The following is an 18,192-nucleotide window of genomic DNA, read 5'->3' as shown; positions in this document are numbered from 1 at the left end:
GCGAGTGAGTGAGGTAGGGCAGGAGAAGGAGGGAGAGAGATGAGAAGATAACAGTCAGACAGCAGCAGACAGTCAAAAAATGCAACAAACAATAAACCCATTTCTCTTCTTCCATGTTTCCCCCTGAAGGCAGCGAACAACGTCAGAAATAGGGGCTTTGTATAAACTTTGTTCAAACTTCAAAAAATGACAATAAACAAAAGGACGCCAGAGCTATTTGCTCTGTCAGACAGAAACAGTCAACAAAGGTTTAGAGCGCTGTGGCGCAGGCCCCGGGACAAAAGCCTCTTTGTCCCAGAGAAAGGTCTTGAGGGGGGGGGGGGGGGGTGGGGGAGGAGGGGAAGGTTGAGACGGGAGGTGCCAAGTCACTCAGAGCTGTTCAGGTCAATTAAGCCTAGTGTTTGAGCCACAGGAAATCTATACTAACACTCATTATAGCTCAGACAAGAATACTTGTGTGTGCTGGCCTGGAAACATACAGACTTCTCCTGTATTACAGAGTTCTGCCATATAGGCCCCAGCAGGGCATATGGAAGACATAAAGCCCACAAGGGTTAACTACATCTCAGACAGACGGACCGGCTGGACCCGGCGTGAAGCTACACCTACTTACCGTGGAGAATTAGGGTGCAGACAGGGAGAGGGAGGGTGCTGATGTGGGGCAGAAGGTGTGAGCCGAAAATACAGTAAGAAAGGGGGATTTACCTCGTTTGAGAAACAAAGGTGACCGTGCCAAATTATGTAACTGCTTTAATTTGTAGGAGATTAGCTGTTGAACGTGTTTTTAATCAAAGTGTGTAACAGTGGCATCGTCAGACTCACAGCTTAATTACGTTCCAGCTCCCCAACCTGCGCCCAGCCAGTCTGCCTGCCTTGCTCTCTCATTAACTAAATCTAATAAAGTCTTTGGAGGAACAGGCATCTTGAAATGAATCCACTTATATCGCTTTCCTGGGGGCCACCGCCATCTCCTCGAAGATAAAACACAGTCTACTGTACATTATCAGCCACAACGCTTACATTGAATAATTAATCTTTGAGAGCAGTGGAAATTAAGAAAACAGAGACGCTTCTCCGTTAAAGCCACAGGCAAAATCTCCGTACAATGTTTGCTTTGTTTTTCGTCAGTACTCCTTCCTTCCATTTCTACACTGACAATTAAGTATGCAACAATTGATGAAGTACAAAATGAAATATGCAATTGATATGACTATCTAAAACATATATGTAGATGACCATACATTCAATATTGCAATACAACTAACCTATTATCTTAATTTATAAATTGGTGAATATCCGTTCCTAATGAGCAGAGCACAGGATTCGGACTCCTTTCAAAAAGCAGTTTTTGCTTTAGAATATTTTGCTTTGAAAAAATCTCCTTCTTTAAGAACCCATTAAAATTAAACACTTTTTCATGCAATATTTATCCATGAAAAGAGAAAAGAAAAGGAGGTCACCTTTGGGTCACTGAGATGCATGCCATGCCCAAATGCCAGATGCTGACTGTCACTGTGCAGTCTGCATTGACTAAAACACAAGAGATTCAGGCCAAAACCTCAAACGTTGCTGCAAAATGTTTTTTTATCAAAGCTCTCTGGTACCATTACCATTTCATTTCTCAGGCTCATCGATGTGGATTCAATTTCTGGGGTGCCTGAAGGGCCCCTTTGTGTTTTACAGTTTTTTTCACCTTGCTGCCAGGGTAACAGGATACATATCATGTGCCGATACAGTACATTTGATTATTTAAATCAAATCAAAAAATGAACCCGATCCCATCCAAGATAAGACAGTGACGGCCCGTCCACACAGCGGCGTGCGTTGAAGCTTGCCGGCGGGGGGGGCTGAAACTCGACCAACAACCAATCACATGAATCTCCCGCCCCGGACACACAAGCACGCGGTTTGATTGGCTAGAGCTTGTACTGGCATATGATTCGATTGGCTGACGCTTCCGCCGAAGCTTCAAAAGTTGAACATTGCTCAACTTTTGCAGCGAGCAACGCTTCTGAAGCTACGCTTCGCTCCCACAATGCAGTTCGGCGAAACGTGACGTCACCCCATTCAAAGTGAATGGGCAGAAGCGTTGAAGCTTCAACGCACGCCGCCGTGTGGACGGGCCGCGAGGAAGAAACATTTAAATGGAAAGAAAGGTGATGGCAGATAATGATGATTTAGTCTTCAGCTATATTTCCTAAAGTTCTCAAACTTGCTAATCGAACTTTGTTTATATCTTATTATACAAATTCGAACTTTATATTAAAAAGACAAAACTTAATCAAAAGCTATTAAATCAGAGGATTACTTGGCGGATTTAGTGTAATCCCGTGGGTTATTTTACAGCCTGCAATTTTGAAGCAGCTCATGAGCAATCTGTAATTGACTGCGCCATAATTTTCGACAGTAACCTTCCCCTGTCCTGTGCCTCTCTTCTCCTCTCTTGTCCTCTCCTCTCCTCTCCTCTCTTGTCCTCTCCTCTCCTCTCCTCTCTTGTCCTCTCCTCTCCTCTCCTCTCTTGTCCCGGTGCTGACAGTGACCTCGAGGGTTGAGGGCTTCCAGCCGCACGCTTTTTGGTTCCAGCTGAGATTAGAGGGAGCCAAGCGATGAGGCGTCCCTCAAACATCCTGACTAGAGATGGAGAAGGACAATGGAGCGGCTGTGTCTGTGTCAACACCAGCTCTCTAAACACACACATGTGCAAGGAGACCCCCCCCCCCCCTCCTTTAACTCCAACATGCTCACACAAACACACACATGGACCCTTTCCCCTCTTCACCACCGCACCTGAACTCATATTACAGCACTCCCCTCTGGTGTGTGACTCACAGCTATATAACTCTCTTCAAGAGACTACAAAGGTGGTATTGTATGTTGTAGACCATTAACTACAAATCCAATTAAGTTAACGTCATTGCAGACCATTTTCAAAAGCAAACCTGACATTTTATAATTGATTTTCTATCTTCCAGACAGCCACTGGTTTCCGTTTATCTATTGACCTATGAAAATCAACTTGCAGAGTTGCTAATCTGTTTGAAATACAAGACGCATCATAGGCAACAATAGATTGACTAAACTTCCTGGCAAAATGACGTTATTGTCGAAGTATATTCTGACATGTGACATCCTTACTGAAAGGCTTTGCATTAAAATAATACTAATAATTGGAGTTAGTTGATATCAACACCAGCGCTGAAACAAACAATAATTTATTAACTGATTAATCTGCTGATGATTATCTTGATTCATAGTTTAATCAATTGGTCTAAATAATGTTAAAACCCTCAAGATATTCAATCTGCAATCCCCACAGAGAAGCTGCAACAGGATACTTTTTGAAAAGTTGGTAAAAAAATGATTAACAATCAAACTATTAACGTCCAATTGTACCAATATCTTTTAAGTATCTGCCATTTTCTTGTTATGACTGTTCAAAGCCTGAAACACACAGACAGCCTCCTGACCTAGAGGCCATAAACCGAGGTCAGATTTCAAGACAGTTCATGCCCACCAAGAATAGTTCAGACTAAACAACTGACCGAGTTCACGCTGCCGTTCTGTTGGAGCAAGACTGTAGCAAAGATCTAAAATACAACCTTAATGCAGTTCAGAGTGAATATGATTATTAGATGGTGCAAATTAACATTTTACGTGTAAAATAATGTATAGGAATTAAACATATTTGAAGTGTTATGATCATTTGAGATCAGGTGAATTTCCATGTTTTGTTAAAACTCATAACAAAAGTGCAAAACAACTCCTTGTAGTTAAAATACTTGTAAGTTAACTTAGAATTGTCTTCTGTACCATAAGTGTTAATCCATTTATCTATTGCATTAGTTACTTTTACATTTAATTTTGAGTGTTGAACCACTTACACCACCATGTTTCACACTGGGTCAAACACAATGAACAGAACACTAATGTCTGCAGCCTTGAGACAATTCAAACTTCATAATGACTCCCTAGCAGGGTTTTATTGTACCTATGGATGGTAAAACAACCATCTCCGGATTACTTTGATACTGAAAAAGACCTAAGGATGTAATGATTCTCAGAAAAGCCAAACTGTGATAAGGATGTCCCTTTCTTTGACTTTTAAGCAGATTTATGGACGTTAATTTGCGAGGGACATTAAATCTCTTCCTCTGCACCCCAACAAATCTCCAGCACTCCCCTGGGGAGACTAACAGTCTCAAAAAACCTCAGATCTCTGCCAACCACTGGATCCAAATCGAATCGGTTTAAATGAGACTCAAATTTGTCTTGTGGAAACAGGTCTGTCCTTGGATACTGTTCACAAGGGACGTCATTTACTGAAATCCAACCAAAGATGTTTTGCTGCAAGCCCTTCTCATTCCCATCTTTTTCTCCCCCTCAACTGTAACCCATGAGTCAATCATGCTCTGCACAGCACAGTGCTTTTACACAAAGAATAAGGGTCTACTGTTTTGTGGCTATGCTAGCAAATGTACAAATCCGTATGATAGTTAGAAAAACTAAATAACAAAAGCCTTTGACAACCAACAAGTGCAGAACATTGGTTTCAATGTGAATCACTTGTCGGGGGCTTTGCATTTCCCGAAATTCACTGAGTAGGACGGAAGGTATGCGAATATCCTCTTAGACAGAAATATGGAGTCACTGTAATAGGATGAAAACAGACACAGAAAGAGCTGAATGATCAAGACAAGACAGTTGACCAAGTGAGCATGGGCAAGAGTGTGAGATAGTGTACAGGGGTCTCCGTCGGACATGGAGCCATGCGTAACCATGAGAACACAGGGGCTTTGTGGGGAAGAATGTCGTTTTCATAACAGCGCATTTCTTCTGGGGTAACTGAGGGCCAGCTGTGTCCATCTGCAGGGCCTTTGTCAAACTATCTAGTACTTCTTTAGCAGTAAAGAGAGGAACCGATTAGCATGCACCCCACACCTTTTGCCACCACCCCTCTTTCCACAAACTAAATGCCTGCACGTCCACCCTCCTCTCCACCTCCCACCCTTTTTTCTATCTCATCACCCTCTTCACCCATATTCCTCTCTGTTCATAACTGGATCATCAGTGGTGGAGGAGGGTCCATTGTGCATTGTCTTTGCATCCCCAGGTTCAAATCCCCTTAACAAAGTGGATGGGAGGGATTGGGGACTCCAGCAGGCACCTCTGGGCTGTGAGGCCAGTTGCTGAGGTTCTGAATGGGCTGAGGGCACGGAGAGGCCCTCGCTGATGTGATGGCATGAAATACAACAAGCCAGAGTTCACTCACCCCCAAGTTGAGGCAGGTTGTTCTTTTCGAAGGTTGAGATTCTCATTATGATTTTCTACATTCTCTGCACATCCCCCTCTTGTGAGTTTGTGCATATGAGTGTATGTGTGTGTGTTTGTGTGGCTGAGTCAGTGGGGTGAGGGGAATGTTTTGAGCCTGCACACTTAACGCAGTTAGGCAGGCATGCATACTAACTGCATAAAAGATGTGGTTCATTTTACATTTATTGATTGAAATCTATCCAGTAGTCTCAAAATATGCTTCAAATCTTCAGTTTTTTGCAAGAGATCCCAGTAAGTGGATAAGTAATTTGTACTCTGAGGTTAGTAATGTGCTTTCCAATAACTTAATTTGTGCCAACAAATTAATGATGTGCACACCAACTAAGAGAGCATGCCCTTCAGCAATATTCCTAACATTTTAACACATAGTAACGAGATGTGATGGATTACCACCATGTTTTATAATTCACCATACCCTCAATATATCCAAATATCTCGATATTTAGAACAGATTTTAAATTGCCTGACAACTTTTAATTTGCATTGCATTGCATTGCATTGACATTAGGCTAAACACTGTTCTATGTGCACCTGATAGCAGCCAGTAATGCGGAAACAATATTTAAAGTATATAGCTGTCTAAAAACTAGTTTCCAGGGCATAAATAACGGTAAATAATTAAATCAATGAAATAAACTAGGTTTATTGAAGAGAAAAAAGTCTGTATTGGTATAGAGGCCTCAATATCAAAACACCACGTCTGGCCTGCCTACACATTTTTTTTCTCTCTCCATGCTCTACATCCAACACAAATTAAAATAGACACTGTATTCTGACTTTAACACTGTTCTTCTCAACTATAGTTTTAACAGTTAGAGTCATGTGTGTGTTTAAATGTCAAACTAACAGTAATCAGAGCTCCAACAACACGTAACCCACTGAGCTGTTACAATAACTTGATACTAAATTGGAGAACATACATCTACTATTATGTACTACTATTGGCAGGCACTGTGTATTTTAGCTGGATAAACTGCTATATGCTCAAATTTCCTTAAAAATAACGCATTTTACATATCTTCAGAGTAACATTTTGAATGGAAGCTTCTACCAACTTTTAATTCAGGTGATTATGACAGCTGGAGCTACAAACTTTGTTTCTGAGTGTGGACGTGGCTGGATGTCGCTGGTGCTGAGAGGGAGAGGAGGCAACCGTGTAATCCCAGTCATTAGTGGGTTTTAACAGGATTTGGTGCAGCTACAATAATGGAGACTCTAGTGGCCTCCACTGCGAGACCCAAAGAGACCCGACAGGGAAGAGTTGCGCCACAGAGGCCCGACTGTTCCAGAGGACTCGCCCGAGAGAACGTAATCTGGATGTTTGAGCGTGCATGTTTGTGCCTTTGTTTATTGTTTGTGTCTCTGTGTGAGTGCTAACGCCAACCTCAAATTTGGGTTTCGTACACTCTAAAACAGCTTCCCTGCCCTCCGTCTCTCACTGTCCCCCACACACACACACATACACACACACACACAGACACTCTCTCTCTCTGGTTCCCATGCTTCCCAGCCTCATAGAGGGTGTAAACATAGTGTGGTTGGTGTTACCATGGTGAAAGCCTACTGAGGACCAGGAATGGCGACTATGCCCTGCATGTGGAGAGACCAGTGGCATGCTCGCTATACAGTAACAAATTATCTCACATGCACACACACACAAACACACACAGACACACACACACGCAAGCAAAATTATGCATGGAGTGTCTGTCTTATTCTATTATTGTCTCTTCCCCGCATGTCTTTAAACCCTATTACAAAGACAAAGTCAAGTTTTTTATCATTTCCATCCATAACTTCGATATTGTTTAACATTAGGTTGCTGCGATCTTGGAACTTAGTGACTTTGATGATAAAGAAGTCAAACAAGATGAAAAATGCAAGCAGTCAAATAATCATTTTTTGAAACCATGAAACATCCATCATAGATTACAAACCTACTTACTTCCTTGCTCACTTTCAAACGGTTGCAATCCTGTAGTGCACATATACTATTCTTTACAACATTTTGGTAGTGTTCACTTTCGGCTTCACTTCCATATGAAATCGCTTATATAAGCGGACAAAAATGTAGACTCGTTTAATCCTGTCCAATCTGACTACTCAACACTTTTCCCATCAGACTCATCGGAACTCATCAATAACTTTGATGACTGCGATGTTATGCTAACTGATAGAAATTATCTCTATTACTACATAAATAGACCCACTTTAGTTAAAGAACATGAAATCCCATCTTAACTGTACTTTGCAATGCTATGTATAGATTCTGATAAAGGCCACAAGCTGAAACACGTTGATCCCACAATATAGTTTTTCTTTATACTACAAATGCTGCTGAAATGTTGACCTTTTCAGCTGATGGAGTTCGTATAAAAAAAAACTAAAAACAGTTCTCACAAAGGTAGAAGTCCAGGAACACACACACGGGTTACTACTGGCATCTTTAGGACTGACAGCAATGAGCTTTATATGTTAGAATGAAGATTAGAGTTTGGACAAGTCTGCAAGACAGCGACATGGCTTGTGGCTTCAATCAAATCTATTGATTAAACACACACACACACACACACACACACACACACACACACACACACACACACACACACACACACACACACACACACACACACACACACACACACACACACACACACACACACACACACACACACACACACACACACACACACACACACACACACACACACACACACACACACACACACACACACACACAGAGTTACATGGCATGGCCTGCTCTGGCTACAGCTGTACACCCACACACCCATATTCATGTTCACACCCTTGCACACAGAGATATTTTTAGTGATCAAAATGATAAATCTCCCACTACACTGTGATGAGTTCTGCTGTACATAGTTCAACCTGACCATGAAATATGGACTTCTGGGATAGGAATCCTCCTGTGTCCATCTCTCAGAGCCGCATCAAAAACTGTTTACTACTTTTACTGAACGTGACTCTGCTGCTAAACACCAAAACATGACAGCAGACACATAAAGCCATGAGCTGGGACATGACGTATTTTATGTTCATTACCCATACTTTAATATACATCATATCTCAGTTTATCCTGGATAATATACAGCTGATTGCTTGCTACCATAAAAATGTTTGAAACTGCAGCTGCAAATAAGCCAACTTGGTACAAGGTTGAATCACATGTTCATCAACAACTTCACAAACAAAACCCTCTTGTTGTAATTCACATCTATTTTTCTCAGTGTGCAAATGCAAACGAGTGACATAAAGAGGGACTTATTATGCATCCTTCATTTTAAGAACAGCTATTTGATGAGAGTTAAAGAAATCAAAACTATACTCAGTCCAATGCTAAAACTGAACAAACAAGATGTTTTTGAAAGCCTGCGTATAGAAAGCAGCTGTCTGGTATCGTATCAGCGTGTACTGCCCCTCTGTATAATGCACCTCATGGAAACTGAGTCATGGTAAGGTCCAGAATATAAAGGGACGAAAATAGTCATGAACTGAATTCATAATCACCGTTCAATATATATGAGTTTGTGGGCTAATGATATTTTACACATATTGGTAAAGCCCTGACCTTATTAACAGAGGCCATTTTCTTCAATTACTGCCCACATATAATGCCTGAAAAGGACAGCAAAAAAAGCGTCTGATTCCACTCAACCAATGCATTTGATTCAAGGCTCAAACCCGAGGATGAATTATCAATGACTTCATCTGTTGCTGAGTTTCTCTGTTGCTACAGACGTGCCTTTTTCCCTCTATGGATTACCACATCTCACAGCTTTACAATCTTCTGATTCTTTTGCCAGCACCAAAACAGGAGCCAAAGAGATTTAATACACTGAGCAGCCATTCAAAAAACAGCCTGAAACAGTGTTGAGCTTTGGACTGCGTTCACAGTGGCCATCTGCAAGCTGCTGCACACCAAGAAGAGTGGCTCACTGGTCTAGAGGCATGATGGCAAGGCTGTGCGATGCTGGCATCAGAATAAAAAAGTCATTTAACTTGACAACCATCGTAAAAGCAACTATTGATGTTGCCTAGTTTTTTGCCTGCCGCATTGTTCGTTGTTTCATGACTCGTGACTTGCTGTGTTGACTATTGGCTCACTTTCACATTGATTTCTGAAGTGGTGATAGTCTCCTCTCTTTGCCTTGAACTGTTTGTCATTTAACTTTAACATGTCTTTATCGATATCTTGTTAGTGACCATGGATATTTGTGCACTGGCCGTCATTTGTGTGTCCATGTTATCGACTCAAACATTCTTCTCTATGTCAGGATCAATGGCGGTCATCCGGCTGGGTCTAATCTGAGGCAGCCATTCCAGTTATTCAGGGGGTCAAATACCTCGGGCCATGTGTCAGAATTCCAGTCTGCTTCAAGAAAGTATGCAAATGTGGGACCAGCGCTCCAGGTGACCTCACGCACGCACACACACACACACACACACACACACACACACACACACACACACACACCACACACACACACACACACACACACACACACACACACACACACACACACACACACACACACACACACACACACACACACACACACACACACACACACACACACACACACACACACACACACACACACACACACACACAACTCACTGCAGGCACAGTAACAGGCTGTAATGCCCAGGCCAACAGGCACACCGACACATGTTATCCCAAAAGTACCACCATATGCACACTTAAAGCCACATGTCACACACTAGAAATCACTTTTAAATCCTTGCAACAACTGGTCAGCGTACTCGACTGGGCAATACACACCCTCCTCTTCACTCACACTCACACACTCACACACCCGTCCAATAAACCCTCTGTCTCATTTCCCTCAGGCCCCTGAAACCCCATGTGGAGCAGGTGGGCGACAGGCAGACCAAAGTCTCTGGCGCCTCGACACACACACACACACAAACACACGCACACACTCTCTCTCTCTTTCGGCCTGTTTCCTTTTCCACACACCTCCTCTTAATGACCACAGATATGTTAAATAGCTCTGCCACTTAAAGCAGCCACCTCCTTCAGCCACTTAATTTGATATGCTTGGGAGGAAAACAAAGAGAGACCCCTATTGTGACTTTTAACAGTATCCAATCAAGCTTGCCACTCAATTAGCCATGAACGACACAGCACAACCCCATAAGGATCCATTTTATTAAGCGAGTTTCAATGCTGCTGCAACATTGAAGGTAAACCTGCCTGTTGAAGCTTTGGACATGAACCTGTGTTTACAGATTGATCACTCTGCATGAGGTGAAGCTATGAACATAACATAATAATGACAAGAGAGAAGATGAAATCAATATTGGTTTGCTCCATGTCTCCAGATGGTGTTATTGAGCTATATTGTCTTTGAAAGATGAGTCACACTAAATTAAAGACATGCAGGTGAAAAACGAAATGATTGATGGACATAAATCAATAAAGGTAGGTGACACCCAAGTGGGTAAAAAGACATCCAGGCAGAGGTACAAAGACTTTTTTTAGAATCGATTTGCGAGGGCAACCTGGCTGCCAACAAATGAAGAGACAAAATGCCAGTATTATTCCTGTATTATTGTTATCGACAACATAAAATGTGCAATACATGTGTCTAAATGCTGTATTTAGAGCATAAATGAGGATTATATCAAGTCGTCTTTTCTTCAACTGTTGTTTTTATCTGTATAAGTTTGTGGGTTTGTGTTGGTGTGAGTGTGTACGTCTGCCTAGGCATTTAAAAAAAAAAAACAGGCCACAGGTCTGCAGGGACATAGTACAAGGTAAAAGGGGTTTTGGCAGAAGGCAAGCCCAACATAGAAAACAACAAAGAGGTAATGAAAGAAAAAGTCCAGACTGCAAAGTGCTTTAAAGTCTCAGCATTCTGCTCCGAATTAGTCCCTCATGAGACCAGAACTTTGAAAGAGAACAGCACCACAGGGCTCCAAAGTTAAGTATGCTAACCTGACAGCTGTGCATCTCACAGCACTCAACCATTATCAAGTTAAAACAAGTTAAAACTGGTAACAGTCATTCATCATTCAGTAATCCTAATCTACAGTGAAAAGTAGTCAGATGGGTCTTCTTGAATGTCTCTATGTGTGAAATACTGTAGCAACATCATTTTCTATTTCATCTCTTTTGTATGGATATACACATAAATCTGAACCAACAGTTCTTATCACTTACCTGGCAGCAATGTATAACGTCCTGTTCATGATCATGATGAGCTGGATGTCCAGTTTGTGCCGCTGCGTGTTGTTCCTGCCAGGTTTGTGGCCAACAAACGCTGGATACTGTTTTGTGTCTGAAAGGAGATGACATAAATGAATCTCTGTGTGTGTATCGTTTATAAAAGCAGTAATTGTAGTAATAATGACGCATTTTATTTCAAGTTTCTCATTTACTTTAGGTCAAATGTCAACCCATGTGTCTTAGCTGGATGAGAAAACACCACCACAGTTGTTGGCTGAGCTCCTCTAGTGACCATCAATTGTAGACTAAAACTTTGCTGCACTGTACCATGCAATTTTGCTATTGCTAGTGGCTCAGGATGAAAGCGCTTAATTTGAAAAAAACACTCTGATAGAGGAGCAGGTCTATGTGAGGCTGGCTGGCCTCTCTTTCTGCTCTCCTGGCCAGCGGCGTTAGGTGCAGCGTTAGGTCCAAAGAGAGCAGGACAGGGCAGGATGGAGGGAGACACAAAGATAAACCCAGAGAGGAACAATGGCCGCGTCTTTGTAGCCTGCAACAGCATTTACACTATCACACACAGCATTAGAAGCCCAACAGAAAAATAACGGATTATCCTTTGATGTAGGGTGGGCTCCGTTTCAAATGCTGCTTTAAGTCCTTCATTTTAGTGTGTGACGAGGGCCTATCCTTGGGCGCCAAATTACACTCCATGCCTCCAAAGTGCATTCAGTAAAGAGGGAGGTGGGGGTTGCAGAGGAAGCAAGGGTTGAGAGGGATGAGGCAGAGCAAAAGGATAAAACGAGAGAGAGACACTGAGAAGGGGGATTTGCGAAGGGGAAGACAAAGAGGATAGGGAACAGAGTGCAGGGAGAGAGCGAGGGAGGACTCGTAATGAGAGGAAGGACAGTGTGCAAGAAAGAAAGAAAGATGTATATACTTACAGTTGCCGTGTGAGATGCTAATAGGCTCGCTGTCTTCGGGGAAGCCCGCCCCGGCTAATTGCAGTAGCGTGAAGTAGAGTAACAAGGCCTCTGACCTCATGGTCGCACCAACACTGCTGCTGCTGCTGCTGCTGCTACTGCTGGTCCTCTGCTGGTGCTAAAGATTTACCTCAGCCTGCACAAAGAGAGAAAGAAGTGGTTAGAATATGAGGGAAGAGATAGAGAGGGATGAAGGAAATATATGGGGGGATATAAGACAGGAGAAAAAAACAGACAGAAAAAACTAAGTTTTTCAAACAAATCTGTTTTCACCTGACTGCCTCCTCAATTACTTTTCCTCCGCAGTTTCTGCATTCTTTGTTTGAAACAAATAAACACAGAAGCATAAGGGGGGAGAGCGAGGAGAGGCAGAAAAAGAAAGTAGTTAGCCAAACAATTTCAAGTCCACCTGAATAAGCTGTTTGTGCAATTTGCACAACCCATTTCAATCTGATATATTTATATATGCATTTTCGATGACTCAAGTGAGCTGTGTTGCAAGCGAAACAGAATTAATTGGATTATGGTGCTAATATGCGTCATAGATCGATGTCAGAAAGAGAAAATCTCTGTGCCTCTGTCCCTCTCTCTCTCTATCTCTGTATGTGGCAGGGTCTGAGTGAAGTGGGTGAGCTCTTGTTGAGATTAGCCTGCTCTAAAGTATCGGCAGTACCTGAGATGGGGCTGGGTGGTTTGGCAAGTACCTCATTTACCCACTGTCATTCACCTACAAGGGTAGCGATCCCACATCATAACTCCTAGAGTCCGATGACCACCATCACATTGGAACAGCTAATAAACTCCCTAATTAACCAACGGATTGGTTTAACCTGTTAAGCCCTGAGCCTGTTTTTCAGGTCTCAGGCTCGAAAATGACATTCCCAGAACAAATGACTATATCTTCACTTCTAAAAGGGGTAAATTAATAATCTTTTTTCTCAAAGCAATGATAAACCTGTGAGTTGGATGTAGAAAAGTCAGAATCAATATAGAATTTTTTTATTTTAAAGTAAATTCAGATTGAACAAAAAAAAACATTACTTATAGTGAAAACCACCCTTGAATGATGGGATCGTAGACTAAAAGCTTTAGGAATCCAAACTATAACATATAATAAGTACCCTGTATCAAGATTGATGCAAAACAAGTGACATTTTACCTTTATAGAGAGGTTTAGCAAAAAAAGAACCACTTCTGGGGTCATTTGGGTGGATTTATCATATCTCTGGCCCCCCTCGGTCGATTTTGATTAACACCTCTTTTGAACCGTTAAGGTAGGGACACACCAAGCTGACACCAAAGAACTCACACAGACGGACCCGACTGTTGTGTCGCCTCACCTACGTCTTGGCCAACAGTCGCACTGAAACACACCGCAAAGATTTCAGCCGACGGCCAAGTAGCACGTACGAACTGCGCATGCGTGAGTGGCAATAATCTCCTTACCAGCAGGCGGCGGTAGTGTGTATTCGTCATTCAAAAGAGGCAACAACCGGAAGACAGACTGCGTGATAACCGAGAGAAGAAGAACAGACTGCGTGATATAAACAAACAACAAATAGCGTGTGCGTTCCATTTTCACTCTACAGCGAGAAGCTCATGGGGCTTTCCCGAACCTATGTCGAGAGCTGGAGTTAAATGAAATCTCAGATTTGCCTTCTTAATAGTTTGTTTGGGTCCCTTACTTCCGTTTCGCTTCTCATGCACTGATTCGCTAGCTGAACAGCCAATCAGAGTGATTTATTTGACCGACAGTTGTCGAATCGGTAGGTTTTCGGCCAAAAAGGTGTCGGCACGGCCGAAAAGATACGACGGTGCGGGACACACCAATCTGAGTAGGGCGACAGGACGCTCATCGTCGGCCTGACATCCATCGACGGCCAAAATCTGCTTGGTGTGTCCGGGGCTTTAGAGCCAATAGAATAGAGAGGGAAGTTCCTAAATCCACCTACACGTTACCATTGAGGAATGAGAGTGATGCGCACGCAGCTTGCCCAAACCAAAAGCTATGTTACGCTCTGAAAACTGAAAACTGAAAACTAGGTTATAGCCATAAATATGAAGATGGATTATCAGTAATCATTTCAAAGTGACACAGAGACATTGGATAACCTATGGATTAACCTTCAGCAGCGTTTTTATCGTTTTAATGCCATTGAACACAACTTTTGATCAGAAAACAGCAAAGGTAAGACATATATGCCGTTTTGGCTCCGTAAAGCTACGTGGTGTGTTGTCTGGGTTTGCCTTCGCTGGCCTGAGTTCTGGTCGCTCAGTGATGATACTTATACCTCTAGTATCTGTGGAATCTCAGCTTTAATGAATGATAACTTGTTTGTGCAGATCCGATAAGTAATAAAGTATTTATACCGTGAGTTCTGTGCTAAGTGCGTTAGCATTTCTTCGCTCAGGGCTAATTCAGAGGCTAATTCAGAGGCCCGGCAGCCCCCGCCCGCAGGTTAAGAACCACCTGCATGCTTGTACTTTCCTTACTTTCCTCTTAGTATCATTTTTCGTTGCACTCATGCCAACATGCCAACTGTTGATTCCCTATTTTCACTCAATAAGCATGATGACTGCCTGTTTCCTGGGAAAAACACCAGGAAGATGAAAACGGAATGTCCTCAACAATCTCATTTTCTAATGTAATGTATGTAAACCAGCTGAAGTGAATTTTGTAGCAGATGCATTAAATTGTGTTGATGTAATGTCTTTATTGCACAAACCATGGCAACTGAGTTTTTCTCTCCTGCAGTTTGTGGCAACAAATTACACCCATAAATCATCCAAGACAATTATTGCGTCTGTAATCTAATCAAGAATAAAGCATTTAATTTGCATAAAGCCCTTGGTTTCATCCTCAGTTGAAGCTGCAGGGGTGAGATTTTGCAGGGTAGATAGAGTAAGGTGTGCTTCAGGGATGAAGAATTGAATAAAACAGTCGATTTTATGTGATTCAGTCTGATAAAAGTTGTTTATCCCACTCTGTATTTTCATTCGCTATTGTATGTCCGAAGGGGGGAACTAACGGGGGGGGGGGGCTTAAAAAGCAGAATAGCTCTCTCTCTCTCTCTCTCTCACTCTCTCTCTCTCTCTCTCTCTTTCTATGCTCCTGTGAATCTCATTCAGCGGAGGAATGAAAACACTATTCACAGGGAGAATCACTTTAACACTGAGGAGAATACCAATACTAAAGCATGGGTACGACCTTGATCTCACAATCCGTTCTCCTCCCTCCTTTCTTACTCAATGGCCTACTCCTCTTATCCTAGCCCTGTTTTTTCTTTACCACACTCTATATTTAATAAAAAGAAAAAATACCAAAATGGATTTCCCCTCACCCTCACCTTTATCATAAAGTGAAGGTTGACAGAGCTACACTTGCGCCGTGTATTCAATTTCTCTACAAATTGTAAACAAAAAAGCTGTCTTTGTCTTCTCTCTTCACGGTACAGTAAACCTCTGGACTAAAATGAGTTTTTCTCCTGAACCTTGACCCGGAAGTCCTCCAGTAATTGACTGATTGATGACCAGGAAGTGGCATGAGGCAGAGAGGTTAGCCCTCAGGGAGCTTCCACAGTGAATGACGGATGGGAGTTTCAATGAGCAAGAACACAAGATGTGATCTGTACCAAAGCCCAATAAATGGAAATAATTCTGTAATTATATTTTTAACATTATGTCACAATGAAATGTGGAGCTATAATAGCTGCCTAATCATGTGACTGTAGATGCTGTAGTATCATTGTAATGAATCTCATGGGATTAATCATACTGTAGACATTGATCCATCCAGACATTGATCTTGTATGTGCGGATAATTGTTGGCTGCTGAAGGCAAGGCACATCCTCCATCTATATAAATTGTGTGTAATAAAATGCTAGAAGCTGTTAGCCAAACCATCTCACGCTGCCTCCTGTGATACACTAAATACATTTAGCACAAAACGACTTAAATGAAACTCCCAGTAGCTCTTTTGTTACCAGCTGCCACACATGGGTACCAGGAGGGAGCGATACGCAGTCTGTCTTTACCGAATTACGCTCTTTTTGTGGGAGAGCAAATTGCTTCCTTGTGTGTGAGTGTAACGGTTTGTGTGTTTTGAATCCTCATCAAAAATTCTATTTTTGTGCAGCACTATAGACACACAGACAATCTGAGAACATCCAGAAATGAAGGCTTCAGATCCAGAACATGCGCTCAAACTGCAATAATGATTGACCTACAACCACTGAGCCACACTTGCGCAGGTGAAAGTGTGTGTGGAGGTGTCTGAATTTCTTCTCTTGCAAGCTCTCCTCGAAAAGCAACCAAAGAAACGACATAAAGAGCACTGTGCCTCCTCCTTGGGCTTTAATAGATAACATCTTTAATAACCTTAGCTGCTATTCCCTTACACTTTCTGCACTCTTTCAATGATAGAGTAGCTGCTTTTGTGTGTATGTGTGCATTAGCGTGTTTGTGCATGTGTGTTAAGCAGAGAAAGGAGTGTTAATCAAGCCGGTTGCTGGCAGGAGGCCACCAGCAGGTAATAAAAACACAAGGACCCCCCAGAATTTCTCTACATACCCATGCCATCTTTTGAATTACTACATACATGTGAACTAGCACACATTTCAACTCAAACACACTCCTCAGTCACTCCGTATCCTTCTGCCCTCAGCTAAGACCATGAAAACAAAATGAAAAAACACAAATTAAATCAAACTATATTAGCAAACTCATACAACGCAAATCAGCTAAAGAATCAAAGACACACACAGACTGACACACACTTTCTCTTCCCAGACAGAGCAACCCCATGGGGGCAATTTCCTAAAACGGCATTAGCTTGAACAATAAACACATTATCAGGCCTAATGATGTTATTTTTTGCTGTGGCATCAACATGTTAGCTACGGGTGTGTGGAACTTAAATATACACACAATAACACACATGTATTAGAATAACATGGTCAGCCCTGGTGGGCTTCAGGTGAGGAAAAGGAAGGAAACATTCAGTATGGCAGTCTAGTTAATTAAGTGCGCAAACAAACAGAGAAACACAAATAATTAAGCTTGGTTGGGCAGATTTTCCCAACATACACACACATTCATAGAACTAGTTAATCTTGAGAAAGTCCCAGCCATTCATTTCCTAAAGGCCCCCACTGTGCAAGCCATCAGAGAGCGCAATGAAGTGAGAGACCGCCATTTAATTACTTCAGAGCAGACCTGTTGATGATGGACTTCAGAGCAGCCTACTGAATGTCTCAAATCACTGTGCGGCACCTATTAATTATGGCAAACTGGTTGCATTGGCTGCAAAAGATCATTTAAATAGCTTAGTATTGTTTGCAGCATAAAAAGTATGTTTATAAATGGCAATTTAGACTGGCCTTCACGTTATTGTAGAGCCAGTATTATATGCAACTCTATTTTATACATATGTAAGAATCCCTGCTTTGTGTCTCTTTCAGATAAGGAGTACTTGGCCTGATAAATGTTGAAAATCTTAGATTTAAGAAAATACAAAAAAATAGATAATGCTTACCCTGGAGTAAAAAGAGGAGGAAGTAGTGTGGCGTTGTTACAGAACCACAAAGTCCGAAAATGTGTTGGGGTTGGATAGATGCATTAACAAAAAGATGGACTTTAAAACTGGACACAGCTGTTCTGTTTCAGCC

General features: G+C 42.1%; 1 protein-coding gene across 2 annotated transcripts in view; it reads right to left on the bottom strand.

Annotated features, from left to right (window-relative positions):
- The window catches only part of sema6a (sema domain, transmembrane domain (TM), and cytoplasmic domain, (semaphorin) 6A), a 107,756-nt gene that overhangs the window by 46,832 nt on the left and 42,732 nt on the right, over positions 1 to 18,192 (bottom strand). For both annotated transcript variants that reach the window (XM_034118105.1, XM_034118106.1), the window contains exons 2-3: positions 12,487 to 12,661; positions 11,540 to 11,657 (exon numbers count right to left, since the gene is read on the bottom strand). In XM_034118105.1, the coding sequence (XP_033973996.1) occupies positions 11,540 to 11,657; positions 12,487 to 12,586 (218 nt within the window). In that variant the 5' untranslated portion in view covers positions 12,587 to 12,661. The remainder of the gene's footprint in view (positions 1 to 11,539; positions 11,658 to 12,486; positions 12,662 to 18,192) is intronic.

This window comes from Trematomus bernacchii, unplaced genomic scaffold (assembly GCF_902827165.1).
Source record: "Trematomus bernacchii unplaced genomic scaffold, fTreBer1.1, whole genome shotgun sequence".
Classification (NCBI taxonomy): Eukaryota; Metazoa; Chordata; class Actinopteri; order Perciformes; family Nototheniidae; genus Trematomus; species Trematomus bernacchii.
Note: the sequence above shows the minus strand (reverse complement) of the source record. Positions and strands in the feature narration are given on the sequence as shown.